A 19,219-nucleotide genomic window follows, 5' to 3' on the forward strand; every position below is an offset into this window, starting at 1 on the left:
CATAGAGTGCTTCCATCGACGTGCACAGGCTGAAATTGTGGAAAAGCAGCATCACTTGTCCCTTAACCTCAGCCGTGCAGAACACAATGCCATCCACAGCCTCAGAAACAACTCTGACATCATAATCAAAAAGGCTGACAAAGGAGGTTCTGTCGTCATCATGAATAGGTCGGAATATGAACAAGAGGCTACTCGGCAGCTCTCCAACACCACTTTCTACAAGCCATTACCCTCTGATCCCACTGAGGGTTACCAAAAGAAACTACACCATTTGCTCAAGAATCTCCCTGAAAAAGCAGAAGAACAAATCCACACAGACACACCTCTAGAACCCCAAACAGGGGTATTCTATCTGTTACCCAAGATCCATAAACCGGGAAATCCTGGATGCTCCATCATCTCAAGCATTGGCACCCTGACAGCAGGATTCTCTGGCTATGTAGACTCCCTCCTTAGGCCCTATGCCACCAGCACTCCCAGCTATCTTCGAGACACCACTGACTTCCTAAGGAAACTACAATCCATCGGTGATCTTCCTGAAAACACCATCCTAGCCACTATGGATGTAGAAGCCCTCTACACCAACATTCCACACAAAGATGGACTACAAGCCATCAGGAACAGTATCCCCGATAATGTCACGGCAAACCTGGCGGCTGAACTTTGTGACTTTGTCCTCACCCATAACTATTTCACATTTAGGGACAATGTATACCTTCAAATCAGCGGCACTGCTATGGGTACCCGCATGGCCCCACAGTATGCCAACATTTTTATGGCTGACTTAGAACAACGCTTCCTCAGCTCTTGTCCCCTAATGCCCCTGCTCTACTTGCGCTACATTGATGACATCTTCATCATCTGGACCCATGGAAAAGAAGCTCTTGAGGAATTCCACCATGATTTCGACAATTTCTATCCCACCATCAACCTCAGCCTGGACCAGTCCACACAAGAGATCCACTTCCTGGACACTATGATGCTAATAAGCGATGGTCACATAAACAACACCCTATACCGGAAACCTACTGACCGCTATTCCTACCTACATGCCCCCAGCTTTCATCCAGACCACACCACATGATCCATTGTCTACAGCCAAGCTCTACGATACAACCGCATTTGCTCCAACCCCTCAGACAGAGACAAACACCTACGAGATCTCTATCAAGCATTCTTACAACTACAATACCCACCTGCTGAAGTGAAGAAACAGATTGACAGAGCCAGAAGAGTACCCAGAAGTCACCTACTACAGGACAGGCCCAACAAAGAAAATAATAGAATGCCACTAGCCATCACCTTCAGCCCCCAACTAAAACCTCTTCAACGCATCATCAAGGATCTACAACCTATCCTGAAGGACAACCCATCACTCTCACAGATCTTGGGAGACAGGCCAGTCCTTGCTAACAGACAGCCCCCAACCTGAAGCAAATACTCACCAGCAACCACACAACAAAAACACTAATCCAGGAACCTATCTTTGCAACAAAGCCCGTTGCAAACTATGTCCACATATCCATTCAGGGGACACCATCATAGGGCCTAATCACATCAGCCACACTACCAGAGGCTCATTCACCTGCACATCTACCAATGTGATATATGCCATCATGTGCCAGCAATGCCCCTCTGCCATGTACATTGGTCAAACTGGACAGTCTCTACGTAAAAGAATAAATGGACACAAATCAGACGTCAAGAATTATAACTTTCATAAACCAGTCGGAGAACACTTCAATCTCTTTGGTCACTCGATTACAGACCTAAAAGTGGCAATTCTTTGACAAAAAAACTTCAAAAGCAGACTCCAACGAGAGACTGCTGAATTGGAATTAATTTGCAAACTGGATACAATTAACTTAGGCTTGAATAAAGACTGGGAGTGGATGTGTTATTACATAAAGTAAAACTATTTCGCCATGTTTATTTCAACCCCCCCCCCCCCCGCTCCCCCCACATACACACACACACTGTTCCTCAGATGTGCTTGTCAACTGCTGGAAATGGCCCACCTTGATTATCACTACAAAAGGTTTTTTCCCCCCTTGCTCTCCTGCTGGTAATAGCTCACCTTACCTGATCATTCTTGTTACAGTGTGTATGGTAACACCCATTGTTTCATGTTCTCGGTGTATATAAATCTCCCCACTGTATTTTCCACTGCATGCATCCAATGAAGTGAGCTGTAGCTCACGAAAGCTTATGCTCAGATAAATTGGTTAGTCTCTAAGGTGCCACAAGTACTCCTTTTCTTTTTGCGGATACAGACTAACATTGCTGCTACTCTAAAAGCAGAAGGTTGATTTTCTTTTCTGGTGGTTCGGGTTCTGTAGTTTCTGCATTGGAGTGTTGTTCTTTTAAGACTCCTGAAAGTATGCTCCACGCCTCTCAGATTTTAGAAGGCACTTCAGAGTCTTTAACCTTGACAAGTGCTGTAGCTATCTTTAGAAATCACACATTGGTACCTTCTTTGCATTTTGTCAAATCTGCAGTGAAATTGTTCTTAAATCAAACACGTGCTGGGTCATTATCTGAGACTGCCATAACATAAAATATATGGCAGAATGCGGGTAAAACAGAGCCGGAGACACACAATTCTCCCCCAAGGAGTTCCGTCACAAATTTAATTAACACATTTTTTTAACAAGCCTCATCAGCATAGAAGCATGTCCCCTGGAATGGCGGCCGAAACATGAAGGGACATATGAATGTTTAGCATATCTGGCATGTAAATACCTTGCAATGCCTGTTCTCACTTTCAGGTGACATTGTAAATAAAAAGCGGGCAACATTATCTCCTGTAAATGTAAACACACTTGTTTGTCTTAGTGAAGAAGTAGGACTGAGCTGACTTATGGGCTCTAAAGTTTTACATTGTTTTGTTTTGAGTGCAGTTATGTAACAAACAAAGAAACAAACAAAAAATCTACATTTGTAAGTTGTACTTTCACAATAAAGAGATTGCACTACGGTACCTGTATGAGGGGAATTGAAAAATAGTATTTCTTTTGTTTATCATTTTTACAGTGTAAATATTTGTAATCAAAAATAATATAAAGCGAGCACTATACACGTTGTATTCTGTGTTGTAATTGAAATCAATATTTGAAAATGTAGAGAAACATCCAAAAATATTTAATACATTTCAATTGGTATTCTATTGTTAGTGCAATTAAAACTGCAATTAATCATGATTAATTGTTTTAATTGCAATTAATTTTTTTGAGTTAATCGTGTGTGTTAACTGCGATTAATCAATTAATTTGGATAGAATGACTCTTAGGCTACACTCTTTAAAAATTGCCAACACTTGCCCAGATTCTCTAGCACTACAGTCTCCTCAACCATAATAAGGCGAACTCCCCATGCTATACAGTATTTGCTACAGAAGCAACATACTCCTTCTCCATAAAGGGTGACCTTGACAACAGTACTGTTTTCTCATTCGTAGTTGAATTGACAGAGACGAGGAAACAAAGCTTATTGGACCCAAAACATCTTAGTCTAAAGGGTGAGATGCAGAGATACGTCATTCAATGAAAAATTATTCTACAGTGTAAGCTTTTTGAGCCTTTAAAGCTGCATCTTAACACCGCTTTGCTAAATATTGATTGCTCCAACCTCATAAGCCCACAAAATATTATTTGGGCTGGTAGTTACATTGTTGCATCTCTACTGACCTCAGCAAAATCGCACCAGCGTACCAATGAGCAGAATGTGCGGTGATAATTTCAGCTCGCCCTCCCTGCCCTGCCCTGCCCCGCCCCAAGCCCAAATGGAAGAAAAGTCTTCCTGCATGTATATTTCTTTACACTTAAATTGGTGCAATTAGTCTAATTAATACCTATCGCAATGCTGGAAGATCTTATTTTAGACCTGAGTACTTTAGACTGTATCTTTTTCCTTCAGGACAAATATTTAAAATCAAATATATTGTGTATCATTGAAAGAAAAGGAGTACTTGTGGCACCTTAGAGACTAACAAATTTATTTGAGCATAAGCTTTCATGAGCTATATAGCTCACTTCATCAGATGCATTGGTTTTATTGGTTTCAGAGTAGCAGCCGTGTTAGTCTGTATCCGCAAAGTACTCGTTTTCTTTTTGTATATCATTGAAATTCAAATGATTTCCATTAGACTGTTTAACATTTGACAGTCAACAGGAAGATGTCTAGTTATCTGGTTATTGTTTTTAACACCCTGGCCCCGGTATTTGGGGTTTCCCTATACTAAATGTGAACAACAAGCACAATCCTGTATTTAGCACAAGAATTCCATATCTTCTCCTAGGGATTAACACAGGTTTTTCTGGTCAAAAAAGTTTATGTATTGCAAAAAAAAAAGAAAAGGCTTTTTCTTTACTATCTTACACTAACAGTTTACTAGATTTCTTGCCTCCAATGAGGTTTCTAGGGTTTTTTTTTTTTTTTTTTTTTTTTTTTTTGCGCAAAGCAGCATCTAAGGCATTCAAGTGCAGACTTTCCCTAGTTTGAGTATCTGATAAGGGGGGCTTCCTCTGCCCAAGCACTGAATCAAAGTTTAGTTACTTACTGGGTCCATGTGGGGATTCTAAGATTCTCATGCGAACACACCCTTTGATTCAGGACTGTCCATTCCTTTTCTTCTCTTACAGGAGCAGCAGCTAAGAGTGCAGCACTGCAATGACAGGCAACCTCCTCCAAGATGGGAAAGTCATTCCAAACCAGCTGCCAGGATTCAAAAGCACAGTGCAAGCTCCACCCTCTCTGAGAGACCAACTGGATCAGCTCCTTCATACTTCCAGTTCGCTCTGGATGCAGGAGTCTTGAGACCCCTCTCAAAACCACTGCTCCCTTGTGACACGGCACTGCGCTAATCCCTCATGATCTGATTCAAAGCCCAATGAAATCAATTTAAAGACTTCACTGTGATTTGCAGCAGATCCTGAATCTTTAGGCAGGCGGGCGGAGTGTTATTTACCTAGCCACACACACACCTGCCCCCCATATACGGGACATAACCATGGAAATGTGTGTTATCAACTTTGTTGTAGTTGAATTGTTATTTAAATGACCCTTTAAAGGAAGGCTTGCAAATTACTCAGTATAAATAACAGTAGATATTCTAGTGTGTACGATACTGTGGACAAAATCATTACATGGGTGTCACATGATGAGAAAACAAATGGGAGAAAGTTGCTTTTAGAGTGTGACTAAGATAAATCTCTTGCAATATTTGACTTACTAATATTTCCCAAGGGACCCAGCAGGCTAGTCATTTGGTATTAAAGCCTCACTGCTCTCAGGAACAGCAATTAATAGAGACCACACTGGGGAAATAATCGTGTCAGATACCACTGGGTCATTTTTCCAAATCTTAAAATGGATAATTCTGAAAGCATTTCTATAAAGACAGAGTGTATTTCCACTGCTGCACTACTGTATAAAAATTATGTTAAAAAGTATTCATTATATATTTGAAGACTTATTATCATTGCTTAGAATTGATATTAATTTCTCTGAGACTCATAACACCAGAAAGAGTTACTGTGAAACAATACTGACAGTAAACATTTGTAAATTCTGTCTGTAGCCAGCACAATATAATTATACATGCCTGATGAAAGCACTCAATGGGAAAGCAATTCTAGTAACAACTAGTGTCATTAAATGCTGTTTAGCTACTGTTGATTTACAATAACTCAGATGAAGGAACCTGGACCTTAGGAGACTACAGCCTATGAATTCATAATAATTGCTGTAATTAAAAATTAGAGATAGTCCAAAATAGAATTTTGACTGTGAATCTCTCTAACAAATTTCAGGTGGGGGGAACTAAATGTCAATCAGTTCAGAAGCTGCGGCTGTGGATTTAGTTTGGTTCAGATCCCAACTAGAAGACTTTTGCAATTCAGGTCTGGATGCAGCTCAAGTCTCACCAGGCCAGTCACTCATAAGTTTTTAGCCCTAACTGGCAAAAATTCTGAGAATAGCTGATCGCCTGGCATGCCCATCGCTTTCAGCCAATAACTTGTGAGATTTCAGAGATATCAAAGCTGGAACTGAACCCTAGCTCTGATTTGGCCTCAAATGCAATATCTGAAACCTAGAGTAATCAGAATCTGAAGATGTTTTCTTTGGCTCCCCTCTAATTAAAATTAATATGAAATAAATGGCAGGGGGGCATCAGAGCATTCAAAATGCCACATTTGTATTTGCAGCTAATTGAAAACTGAAGCAAACCTCATCCTCTGTTTCGATTTATGTAAAATCCTAGCAGTTAAGGAAATGACACTATGACACTTTCCAGTAGGCACAGAACCATTTGTAATGCTATTAATACGGAGGAGGAAATCTATGGCAACAGTTCGATGTCGACTGTAATACGCAGTAGCAAAACTCCTCGGAAACTGAAGATACTGAAAAGGATTACTTGCAACAAGACAGAAGGTAACAAAACCAGCAAGTACTGTGAAGGGTAAGAAAAGTAGCATGTCTTAACTGACATTGGAGCAGGTTTCAGAGTAGCAGCCGTGTTAGTCTGTATCCGCAAAAGGAACAGGAGTACTTGTGGCACCTGAGAGACTAACAAATTTATTAGAGCATAAGCTTTCATGGGTTACAGCTCACTTCATCGGATGCATAGAATGGAACATATAGTAAGAAGATTATATATATATATATATATATATACACACACACATATACAAACATACAGAGAAGGTGGAAGTTTCCATACAAACTGTAAGAGGCAAATTAATTAAGATGAGCTAGTAAGATTTCAGAGTAGCAGCCATGTTAGTCTGTCATTTCCCATTAGGATAGGTGCCCTAATCACCAGGCTATAAAGTAATTCTTACACTTGCGCTTTCTTTCTCTGGCCCAATGACTCAAAGTACTTATCCAGAGTTGAACAACTGCAACAGGAGAGACTGGGGGAGCTGTCACATGAGACTATCCCATAGCCCACTGGTCAGAGCACTCTCGTGGGAGGACCCTGTTCAAATCCTTCCTCTGAACCTCGGAGAGGGGCTCCCGACTGTGGATCGCAAGCACCTCCCTGCAGCCTGGAGGTAGGCACCTAACTCTGAGGTGCAAGGCTTAGGACACACCTCTTTTGTTAGCATCTCTCATTGGCTAGGTTAGGTGGCTCCCTACCTAGCCTGCTGGCTTTTGCAGATCCCATTCTTAGGACTATCTTTCCCCATGCATCCCCTAGAAACTTAACTCAATCTTTGTGGATCCAATTGCTGTTCCAGTGATTTTCTAGGAGCCTAAAAGTTAAGTGTCCCTTTGTAGGATCTGGGCCCTAAATCCTTTTACACTTGCATGTGAACATAAATGTCAATGGAATTTAGGCACCTGATTCCTCAAGGCTCCTTTGAAAATCCCAGCATTGCTCTATTTGCTAAGACACCAACAAGCAATGTAGCCACTAAGGGATGGATGCGTTATTTAGTTTCCTGCTTATTGCCAGTTATCAACTGGCATACAATTCTCTATGTAGTATAGGGTGACCAGATGTCCCAATTTTATAGGGACAGTCCCAATTTTGGGTTTTTTTTCTCTCACATAGGCACCTATTTCCCTCCACCTCCTGTCCTGATTTTTAACACTTGCTATCTGGTCAGCCTAATGTAGTCATTTAGTGTATGCAAATCTATTACATTTTGCCCACTGCTGGTGAATAAGGAGAAGCAGAATTAATTTCTGCTGTAGGAAGAGGGTGATTAAAGTGTGGTATGGGAAAAAAAAAGTTCCCTTTTGCATGCATGCTCAGCTAGAGCCCACGTACATATCCATATTGTTATCTGATTCACCTTCACTTTAGGTATCGTATTTAGGCAACTAGTAAATTGTACCTTGACTGATTATTGGCTTGTCCCTCTGGGACACTCTGTACCTCAAAGTAGCACCCTGGAACCCCCACATTCACCACTGTGATAAGATTCGGATATGTTTTGTACAACGTACACCTTGTGAGGTATCATTTTGTAAGTCGAACCAATTTAATTGGTTAGTCTCTAAGGTGCCACAAGTCCTCCTTTTCTTTTTGCGAATACAGACTAACACGGCTGTTACTCTGAAACCTGCTTTCGGAGTGTTACTGAAATATATTGTGAGGTTGGGAATGCCCACTGCCAGCCTTTCAGTTACAACAAAGGAGTAGCCATTGCCAGCCAGATGGTCGTTAATGGCTCATCAGGACACAATCCACTGTCCTAGAGGCTTCTTTGAGAAGGCAGTCCACCCCCATGGCATATGTAACACACATCACAGCAATGATCTTCCTAGCAGCTGGAAAAAAGTAAAAAGTGGGAGAGTGACATCACTTGGGCTGTCCCCCTTCCCCCCTTGTACCCATCTCAACACCTGGAAGAAAAGGGACTTTGAACTGGGGAAGAGTGGTCCCAGGGTGGAAGGGTGTCCAGTCTGTATTGAGGAACTTGTAATCTGCTTGTACCCTGTGTTAGGGTGAGTTACTGCTTGATTCAAATCTTGCTTAGTCTGTTAAAGTTAGAATTTAGATTTTATTTCACAGGTAACCAACTTTGATCTGTATACCTGCTACTTATAATCAGTCTTTCTGTAGTTAATAAATATTTTATATTTTACCTAAAACATTGTGTTTTGGTGGAAGTGCATGGAGAATCTTAGCTCAGATAACAAAGGCTGGTGCATGTCCACTTTTCTTTGAAGTGGCGAACTGACACTGGTCAGGTTTCTGGCCGGTACAAGACGGTACATTTATGGGGTGCAAGGCTGGGGGGAATTGGCTGGAGCCTCTCTATTGATGGTTCTTGAGTGGGTGGGAGATTATTCATGTAACTCAGCTGGGAATGTCCCTACCTGTGGATGGCTGTGTAAGTGCAGTGCCTGTCAGAGGCTTAGAGTTTAACTCTCACAGTGTGAGAGGCAGCCCAGACTGGTGGGACTGGAGGGCTCAGTGGTCCACAGTCCAGGCTGCACCCCAGGGACCCCGTCACACCATGCAATTGCTTCCTGCTTTTCTAGACTCAGCCATACTTTTTAATATTCTTTTGGGAATTATGACAGGTTTCAGAGTAGCAGCCGTGTTAGTGCCACAAGTCCTCCTTTTCTTTTTGCGGATACAGACTAACAAATTTATTTGAGCATAAGCTTTCGTGAGCTCACGTCATCGATGAAGTGAGCTGTAGCTCACGAAAGCTTATGCTCAAATAAATTTGTTAGTCTCTAAGGTGCCACAAGTCCTCCTTTTCTTTTTGGGAATTATGTTCATTACTCAGCTTCAGAGGATAACAATGAGGCCCCATTCCTGCAAAGAATTCAAGCATGCTTAATTTTATGCACTGTGAGTAGTCTCACTGACTGCAATGCGAGCGTTCACAGTACATAAAGTTAAGCGCATGCATAACCCTTTGCAAGATCAGAGTCTAATATAATTCTTATAGGACATAAAGCGCTGCTTGAGTCTGGAGCTGGGATATTTCTAAGAGACAGTAAAGAGGGATAAAAATGAAAATAAAACTCAGAATGGAAGTTGCTTGTTTTGATTACTATACAGTAAGCGAAGATTTAAACAACATAAGAAGCTGCACATGTGATCGAGGGAGCATTTAGAACCACATGGTCTTGCAGAATCACACAGAACGCGGGGGGAATACAGTCATAGTGACCAAGAATGGAGATGGACATAGCAGCTGGAATGGCTTTGAAATATCAAAACGCAGCAAGCAAGGAATATAGAAGGCTCCTATGAATGAGAAGCAGGGCATAAATCCAGGTAAATTTTTTATTTTTAATTATCAGTACTCAAAAGAAAACAACCCACCCCTTTCCCTTTAGGAATTAAACCAGCTGAATCTGTTAAGCTGTCTACAGGCCTAGAGGACGGTTAAAGAACTAGCTTTCAACAAGTACATAAGCCTCTTTAGCATGAATCTCTTTTGTGCCTGCAGAGCTGGATCTCAATTCAGTGAGCCTTGAACTGAATGTCTGGAACTCAGGAAGTAAAACCAGAACTCTGGTGCAGCAGGCAGTGACTGTTCCCTTCCACTGCCACGGTTCTCAGCATCCTGCACTGCATCCTTAGCATTGTTCTCCAGTGGTGATCTAGGAGGACCTAACTTCAGTGCAAAAGGGGTTAAATCCAGTTCAAACCTCTTTGAGCAGGAGATCTGCTAAAGAGGAATAAGGCAAGTAGTGTTCATATTGAGTAAGCCTTCAATATTTTCTCATGACCTTTAGTTACCTTCTGGAGGGAGGAGGAAAACAGATCATGTGATTAGTTCCACCAGGCCACATTTATCCCTAGTATCAATAAATTTGGTCCACTGATGTAAATGGGCCTATTTGAATGAGAGAAGCAAGCAGGATTTGGCCCCAAATGGAGGGAAAACTTTCTTGTAGTTTAGATAAGCTATTACCAGCAGAAGAGTGGGGTGAGGGGAAGAGAAAACCTGGATTTGTGCTGGAAATGGCCCACCTTGATTATCATACACATTGTAAGGAGAGTGATCACTTTAGATAAGCTATTACCAGCAGGAGAGTGGGGTGGGGGGAGAAAACCTTTTGAAGTGATAAACACCCATTTTTTCATGGTCTGTACGTATAAAAACATCCTCACTGCATTTTCCACTTCTATGCATCCGATGAAGTGAGCTGTAGCTCACGAAAGCTTATGCTCAAATAAATTGGTTAGTCTCTAAGGTGCCACAAGTACTCCTTTTCTTTTTGTGAATACAGACTAACACGGCTGCTACTCTGAAACCTGTCTTGTAGTGAAGAGGAATGTAAGAGAAATGAATCAGGAAGATTATATGGATGTATTTTCATCTTGTACAAAATTATTGACAGATACTATTTCTGTACATGGCCGTTCTTCACAGAGAAGATAAGGGTCACAATACTGATCAGTGCTCTTTGGAGATATTTGTATTTCAAGGAAGCATTAATCAATTTAATTTATGCAGCACTCAATTTTCCCAGCCCCAGGAGCCAAAACACTTGTGCCTTGATATTCAGAGTCCCTGACCACCACAAATCCTATTACAGTTAATAGAGGCTAGAGGTGCTCCGCATCTTCGGGAAAAAATTAGGCCATTAGTGCACAGTACAACAGTTGGAAACAATTATAAGCCACACTAAAATTGCCACCCTGTTAACTCAGACGGCTTGTTAACTCGTCACCAGCTGTGCTGTTCACTTCCTAAACATTTTGCTAAGAAGGTGAGACAATGTCAAAGGAAATACAGAGATCCACATCTTTGGTTTATAAGCACCCCATAAGGAATGGGACTGGCCTCCACCCAGCTGCACTGAGAGAAGCATATATAAAACTGAAAGATTTTTGCAATATATAAACAAATAATGGATCTGAATGTCCTAGAAGTCCCAATTATACTGAAAAAGAGCATGAAGACCTCACTATATCCACCTTACAGGGATGTTTTCCAATCATATCTAAAAACCAAATACAATAGATCAATTATTTGCCATGTTAAATGATTAAAAACATTCAATGGCTGTATAGAAATCTTACTGTTTTGACCCTTGTACCATTTCAGGGAGAACCCTAGTACCCCAATTTATATCAGCTAAGGATCTGTATCTTCACTTACCTCAGAGCAATGCCAATCTACACCAGCAGAGGATCTGGCTCATTACGTTTTATATATATTCAATTATTCATTTCAAAAACCATGATGAACGCAATCTCTTTTTCTCCCCCTCTCCCTGAACGCAATCAATAAATGGCCTATAGACGTACACTAATCTAAAAATACCTGTCTCACAACCAAGTACAGCAGATGCACAGAGGAGTTGGTCTTGTCTTAGAAGGAAAACATGATTTTGGATGCTTAATTGAACTCTTGAAGACCTGCCTTTGACCTGGATAAGGAAGGTGAAGTAGGTATATATAACTTTACTTGTGGGAGAAACTCTACTGGTCAGTGCTGTGGTGTGTCACAAATGCATCACGGAGCCCGGTCTCTCTGAAGGAGGGGTCAGTGATCGTCTCATCTAACTGCAGACAAGCCCATTAAACACTTGTTACCGTGGGTATCCGTGTGAATGAGGTTGTACCGCACATCACAGGTTTATTGACGGGGCCTAAAAAGTCTCAACCCTGATTTTTTGCGGTCCTGCACCTTGTTTGCTCCCTTACACCTGTGCAAAGTGGGTGTAAAATTTCCCACTTTGTACAGGTGTAAGGCAGCAGAAAAATCAGGCCCTTAGTCCAGCACAGGGAGAACTCTCTCAGATCTATATTCGGTAGAGTTCATACCCCTGTGTTTTAACCAGATCCGTTACATTGTTATATATGCAACACACACATATATATCTCACCTGCAGATAGGTGATAGGCAGTGACACTGGCAGACCTCTCTAGTATTAATCCCAGTCTAGATTGCAGACAATCCTTCCATACCAAATGTCAGTTTTGTTCACCATACAGAAATTAGGCTAAGTCTCTCAATGCCCTCACCTCCTCTTGACTTCAAAGTTAATAAAATGTGATGACTCGTAAATGCTAGAAACCTCTAACTGATCTCAGATAGCTTTTCTATGCACAAGAATGTCATCATATTTTTAAAGCATATAGTTTTATTTTCTTGCACACACAACCGATAATAAATAGACCATTAGTTACAGCAACAGTTGTTACATTAGAGACTAGCATTCTTGCTGGACTAGAAAATCAGTGAGTAACCAGCTTTTCTGTTCAGTTCATACAGAAGCTTTTCAAAGAAGGGCCTGCATATCTAAGCAGTCATTTATCCAGCCCTGCTGAGATAGTCAGGCTCTGTCAGACTTGACAGCATCCTCTATCATTTCAAATCTCCAAAAAACACATAGAATTTGCTGAGTTCTCAGAAAACAACATTCTTTTCATAAGCACATTTTATCTTCCCCTTCACTTTTTTAAAACTTTCCAATTTATGTACTAAAAAGATGCATTCTCCCTATATATTAAATGGTACAACCTCCAACAGAAAATAAACCCAATATTTAGCTACATTTGCAGCATGTTGTTCTTCCTTACATTGCTCATAAGTAAGGCTATATTATCCTCTTCTTCATTGCTGTCATTCTAAACTTATTGTAGATCTTTGAAATTAAAATAGATAATCAGGTTTAGCATTTAAAGAAATCTCTTCATATGTCTTCAAAGAAGGGTTGTCAAATGGCATAATATTAATTGGTTGCCCAGATGCACACTATTCAAGGCCTAATGACATTCCACACTCCCTGCATCCTTTCATTAAGGGTTTGTCTACACTACCCGCCGGATCAGCAGGCAGCGATTGATCCAGCGGGGGTCGATTTATTGTGTCTAGACGTGATAAATCGACTGCTGAGCACTCTTCTGTCAACTCTGAACGAGGAGCACAACAAGAGTCAACGGGAGAGCATCAGCTGTCGACTTACCGCAGTAAATAGATCTAAGCACACCTCTACCCCAATATAACGCGGTCCTCGGGAGCCAAAAAATCTTACCACGTTATAGGTGAAACCACGTTATATCGAACTTGCTTTTGCCCCCTCCAGAGACCCCCGTCCCCAATCACCCCCAGGACCCCACCCAACCCCCCTGCTCCCTGTCCCCTGACTGCCCCGACCCCTATCCACACCCCCACCCTGACAGGCACTCACTGGCAGCGGCGGGAAGCCGAGCAACGTGGCCGCAGCCCACTCCACTCCGCCAGCTCCCAGCCGCGGCACTCTGCTTCCCGCCGCTGGTGACTGCAGGGAGGTTGGGGAAAGGATGCCCCCCACACTCACCTGTGGCGGGAAGCAGAGCAAGGCGGCCCTAGCCCACTCCACTTTCCTTGCCCCAGCCCCAGCTATGTCGCTGGGGGTGGGGTGTTGGGGAAAGGTCCCGCACTCACCGGCAGTGGGAAGCAGAGCACCGCAGCTGGAAGCTGGTGGAGTGGAGTGGGCTGGGGCCGGGCTGCTCCACTTCCTCCACTGCCGGTGAGTGGGAGGGATCCCTTCCCCCAATCCCCCTCCCCCGAGCAACACGGCTGGGGCCAGGTGAGGGAAGCGGAGCAGGCTGCTCCAGGCCCCCGGCTAATCCCCCGGTGCCACTCTGGGCCTGTGGGTCCCTCAAAAGTGCCCCCCCCAGCTCCTGTCTCCCAGACCCTGCAATGGGGGGGAGGAAGCCCTGCCCCTGACACCCTCCGAGACCCTCTGCCCCTTATCCAACCCCTCGGCTCCGGCCCATCACCCTTAACACGCCGCTCAGAGCACAGCCCCGCCCCCCCAGAGCACTGCTTTACCGCGTTATATCCAAATTCATGTTATATCGGGGTAGAGGTGTATGTCGACTTCAGCTACGCTATTCACATAGCTGAAATTGTGTACCTTAGATCGACCCTGCGTGGTACTGTAGACCATTACTACTCAAAGTGGTGGTCCGCAGACCAGTGCCGGTCCACAAGCCATCAGCTGCCGGTCTGTGTGCCCATTGGAAAAAAAAATTGCCGGTCCCCAACATCAGATAGCTTGAGAAGCACTGGTGTAGACAAGCCCTAAGAATAGGAACCAATCTACCTTTCCATTTCTGCATGATGCTCCTGTAGACCAATAGGAATATTTCAGTTGTGATAATTTTATACTGAACAACTCCTCATCATGGGATAATTACTGATGAAGCCAGGTAAGAACAGAAACTTGAAGCATTCAGAAAAAGGACTATGTAATTCGACAGAAGCGGATCATTGTGAACTGTAGCCAGCCATGGTGGCATGTCTGCTGGCCTCTTCTGCCCTGGAGACAAGGATTTATGTTTTAGTTTTCCTTCTAATGATGTTTGCTATAAGACTGCCAAAGTTCTAAGCCACAAATTTTACTAGTGATCTTTTACCACTTTCACTAGAGATAAAATGACTTTCAAACCCCTGTATGCAAATATAGTGGAACAGATAAGTAATGAACTGCAGCCGACATTTAGCGTGGGGGAGGGGGGTATATTTTTTAAATGTTTGCTTAGCGAAGTGCCAATGTGTTCACTTAATCAAGCCAAGTATCTGTATACAACCAGACTACAGAGTGACAAGCATTAAACAAACAAGAATGTGTGTGTGTGCGCATGTATATACACACCTTAGGTCTGTGTTTAGGGTGCCCGGAAGTCCCGATTCTATAGGGACAGTCCCATTATTTGGGGCTTTGTCTTAGATAGGCACCTATTACCCCCCACATCCTGTCCTGATTTTTCACACTTGCTGTCTGGTCACCCTATCTGTGGTGAACCGACAGCATTTTAATTTGCAAACTAAATCCTGCGGTTTGTTTTGGAAAGGTTAGAAGGGAATCAAACCCCACAAGTCCACTTGGGCATTCAAGTTCAGCATATTTAAATCTCCAAAGCGACAGGAGATATTCATATCAAACACAGCCAATAAGAGTTTGGGATTTCATCTCCAATGTGCCTGTGACCATCTTCCTCTGCTTGTGAGTCTTTGGTCAACACAGACTGGTTGTTAGCACAGCTGGTAAGCCAGTGAACCTTCCTCCCCTTATCTGGCCTCCTGTGCTCCATCATCCCCTTAGCGGTGCCAGTTACTTGAAATATCTGTGGGGCATGAGGGGGATAAGAAGGGAGGATATCCTGGGACTTCTTGGGGGAGGGATAGGTCTAGGAGCGTACACACACACACACACAGTTTCCCATAGGCAAGAAGCGGTTTTTGAAGCTCATGTCTCATAAAATGCTATTTAAATAGTTAGCCCAGTCTCTGGTACTATCAAAAAAACCTCAGGCTTAAGGCCAAGTAAGAACTATGGTTCAAAACAGAACACAAGATGCTCCAGAAATTTAGGTCCAAAACTTGAGATCCTTGCTTAATTTATTTACACCACCATTACCCAGGAAAACTCCAATTGATTTCTATGTGGCTGAATAAAATCAGAGCAGTGAGGACCTCAGGATTTGGCCCATAGAAAATAAAGTTCTATCATCATGGGCTTGGTTCCCTCTCAAAGTGACACAATTAACATTATGAAGTTTGCACTGATCCGATACCCTGGGCAAGCAGAAGCAAACCCTACCTACATCAGGAGGCTTCTATCATCTCAGCCTGACAAACACGGCTCAGAAAAGCTGTTCCAGAAGAATTTGGCAGAGCCTACTTTCGCCGTGGAACCGACAGCTTCTCTATATCTAGTCCCAATGCCACTCATTCAAAAGCCTTGCTGGGCTGCTCTATATATGCAATCTAGAGCTCTAGCAATGGCCTGAACCATTTTATGCAGAAGGATTTTAGAATCACAACTTGCCAATTCTTACATGAAGAGCAAATGCCTTACACTTAATAAAATTCTCATTGTTTTTGCAGCTGAACGTCTCACCCCTTTGCATAGCCATATTCACATTGTCAGCCACCTGTGGAGTTACTGCCTTCGAGAACTGGAGCCCTCATCACAGCAAATACTAGATCCCTTCCCCCCTTTATGGTTCGTAGAAGACAGCTGAAAAAACAGGAAACACTTCACAAGCCACAAACAATTTTCATCCCTATAAAGCTACTGTATAAAGGTTTAAAGAGGGTTCCTCCCTCCCACCCCCAATTAAAAATTAACAGAAATTATTCTTTTTCACAGGGAAAAAAAGGTCTTGACTTACATTATATATAAGCTTCCATTCAATATTCTGCGGTCCCTCTTCTTGCTCAGCTTGTTCCCTGCCTTTCCTCAAGAAGGATATGCCTAGAAGGTTGTAAAATGTATACCCCTACCTTTCCGGAGCCGCTTAGAGAGCCTACTGCTTGTCAGATTTCACAGCTGGTAACTAGCTAAAGCTTTCCTCTTTTTATAAGAGACCTACCACCAATGCAAGAGTCCTTGCTCTGTTCTGCAGTGGGACAGAAATTACAACACTTGTGTACTGAAGTAATCAACAGATTCTGCAACTAAGTCCCACCTCTATGCAAGTCCAACATAAACAGACTTTTGGTGCTGGGGTGAACTGGTTAGGCTCTTAGAACATATATTTTGCCTTTGATCCAATTAGCTCATTGTTGAGAATAAATATGGCAAGATCTTGTTGCAGAAATACTTGTTAGGGAACTGCTGCTAACTCCAGCATGTCCCACCCCCTCCCCATCTGCAAACTGTGGCAAGTAGTTAAGCTTGGCTAATGTCAGCTTAGTCTGCATTAGAGACATCACCACTATTCAGAAAGTAACCCTTGATGTACCAAATATTTTAGTTCATGAAGGCAGGTTGTTTTATTTCAGTATAGTTTTCAGTGACATATAAAACCATGCTTAAGTCTACACAACATGCAACATTGATTGCAGATTCTGACGCAAATGTATGTGAAATAGATTTTGAAAGCTCTGTAACTCCTAGCCATATGAAATGAGGACAAAGGTTTTTGGTTGTAAATCTGTAACAACAACTACAGATTTCAGAGTAACAGCCGTGTTAGTCTGTATTCGTAAAAAGAAAAGGAGTACTTGTGGCACCTTAGAGACTAATAGTCTCTAAGGTGCCACAAGTACTCCTTTTCTTTTAACAACTACAGAGTTTTTAGAAGACAGATGGGAGGGTCCTCTTTTGCTAAGTAATGACCAGAAAATGAAGACAAACTGAAGCTTCTGACACTAAGTAAATCAGTGGAGTTTTTGTATGTTGAAAAAATTGTTGTACTTTGAATAGAATGAACACAAACTAACAACTTATTCCAAAAACATCTTAATAAAATGCTTCAAGAACAAACCTACTTACGCAGACTATTGCCAACACAGTTATGATGTTCAAAGAGCTGCAGATAATCATTGTTGTAGCCAGCGTGGCTTTTTGTCACGGGTACGCTAGTCACCAATAAAATCTCTACAAAAGCTTTTGCAATTCATTAATGTTACTTCTCTGAAGAATTCTACAGTGAGATTCTCTATTTATGGAGGCAGAGTGGTAGACACATAATGGTAAAAAATATATGCAAAAATTTGAGTCAATGGTCACTAGACTCAAATATAGATTCTGTGCAGAGCCTTGGCAACAATGATGTAAGTAGAACATTCTCTTTTCAAGGAACTTTGGGCCAGATCCTTTGCTGGTGATTTAAATGAGGCCATGTCAATTTACATAAGCTAAGGATCTGGCCCCTTATTTCTAACTGGCTATAAAATGGCAGATGCTCTTAAAGTTAGTTTAAAAATATATTTATCAGATGTCCTCAAGGTCAAACCCAACTCTAGGAAAGCATACTCCAACAGTATGAGACAGTTACTCTTTCCTAATTGAGATGTTGGCCTGCACAGCAGAATCTTCTCCTCAAAGGAGAGGTACAAATATACTAAATTTGTTAGTCTCTAAGGTGCCACAAGTCCTCCATTTCTTTTTGTGGATACAGACTAACACGGCTGCTACTCTGAAACCTTGTCATTTTAAAACTTGTGTCTGTTGAAAAAGAAATGTTCTTTCCAATAATACATGGTCGCCATCTTTTTCAGCAGGGCTTTATGGGTGTATATGAGGTACCTCATGAAGAGAGCCCTCTCATTTACTGTCTGGGCAGCTCACCTGCAGCTTGCAGTACTTGGTATTGCCTAAACAGAGCATGAAAGTGCTGTAGCATTTATTATTAGACGTCCCATGCCACTTTGTGGGGAAGTGGTCTGCCCTTCAGAACGGTAGAAGTGCCTAGTGGTCAGCCCACCCCTTCACATGGCATGGCCCTTTAAGCATCTGAGAGGTCTGATTATATACACAAGGACTTGGGAGAGAGGAAGTGATCCCAGCAGTAAACAGAGTCCAGGAGGAAATCCCATTACTATTTCTTAATGGGCCTGAGGCCAGGAGCCCGGCAGACTGGGAGGAGGAAGGTTTTCCTCTCCCCAACCAGCTGAGGATGAGCTGGGAGAAGGGAATCAGCACAAAGGCTGCCTCCTCCCTCTCCTGGCAGCGTAGCTACCAGTAGGAGAAAGTTGTCTACTCTCTGAGCCTAGAGAATAAGTGGGGACAGCTGAGGGAGAAACTGGCTAAGGCCCTACAGCAGAGTAACTCACAACCCAGCTACAGGAGAAGAGCTGGGGATTCCTTCTTTAAAGAGAGGGATAATAAGTGCTTGAATTATCCAGCTCCAGGAAGAGGGCTGGTGCTCCTGCCACAGAGAGAGACAGTGCCTGAAAGGTAGTCCTGAGAGTACTGGGAACAGGACTCTGATTATAGGCTTCAGGGGAAACCCAAAAACCAGAGAAGCTTTTGTTTATTTGGGACTTTTGTTATGGACTATTTT

General features: G+C 42.5%; 1 protein-coding gene across 5 annotated transcripts in view; it reads right to left on the reverse strand.

The window, feature by feature from the left end:
- ACSL6 (acyl-CoA synthetase long chain family member 6) overlaps window positions 1-19,219 on the reverse strand; it is a 112,203-nt gene that overhangs the window by 71,155 nt on the left and 21,829 nt on the right. Inside the window, exon 1 of one of the 5 annotated variants that reach the window (XM_027825805.3) lies at window positions 16,601-17,061. The exons of 3 other annotated variants lie outside the window; for them this stretch is intronic. Coding sequence is in view for 1 of the 2 variants with exons in the window: in XM_043553008.1 (XP_043408943.1) it covers window positions 4,559-4,589 (31 nt within the window). In the remaining variant the exon portion in view is untranslated. Of the gene's footprint in view, window positions 1-4,558; window positions 4,917-16,600; window positions 17,062-19,219 lie in introns of those variants that run through there. One more of the 5 variants, XM_043553008.1, reaches the window with a different exon arrangement.

The sequence above is a fragment of the Chelonia mydas genome, chromosome 8 (assembly GCF_015237465.2).
Source record: "Chelonia mydas isolate rCheMyd1 chromosome 8, rCheMyd1.pri.v2, whole genome shotgun sequence".
Classification (NCBI taxonomy): domain Eukaryota; kingdom Metazoa; phylum Chordata; order Testudines; family Cheloniidae; genus Chelonia; species Chelonia mydas.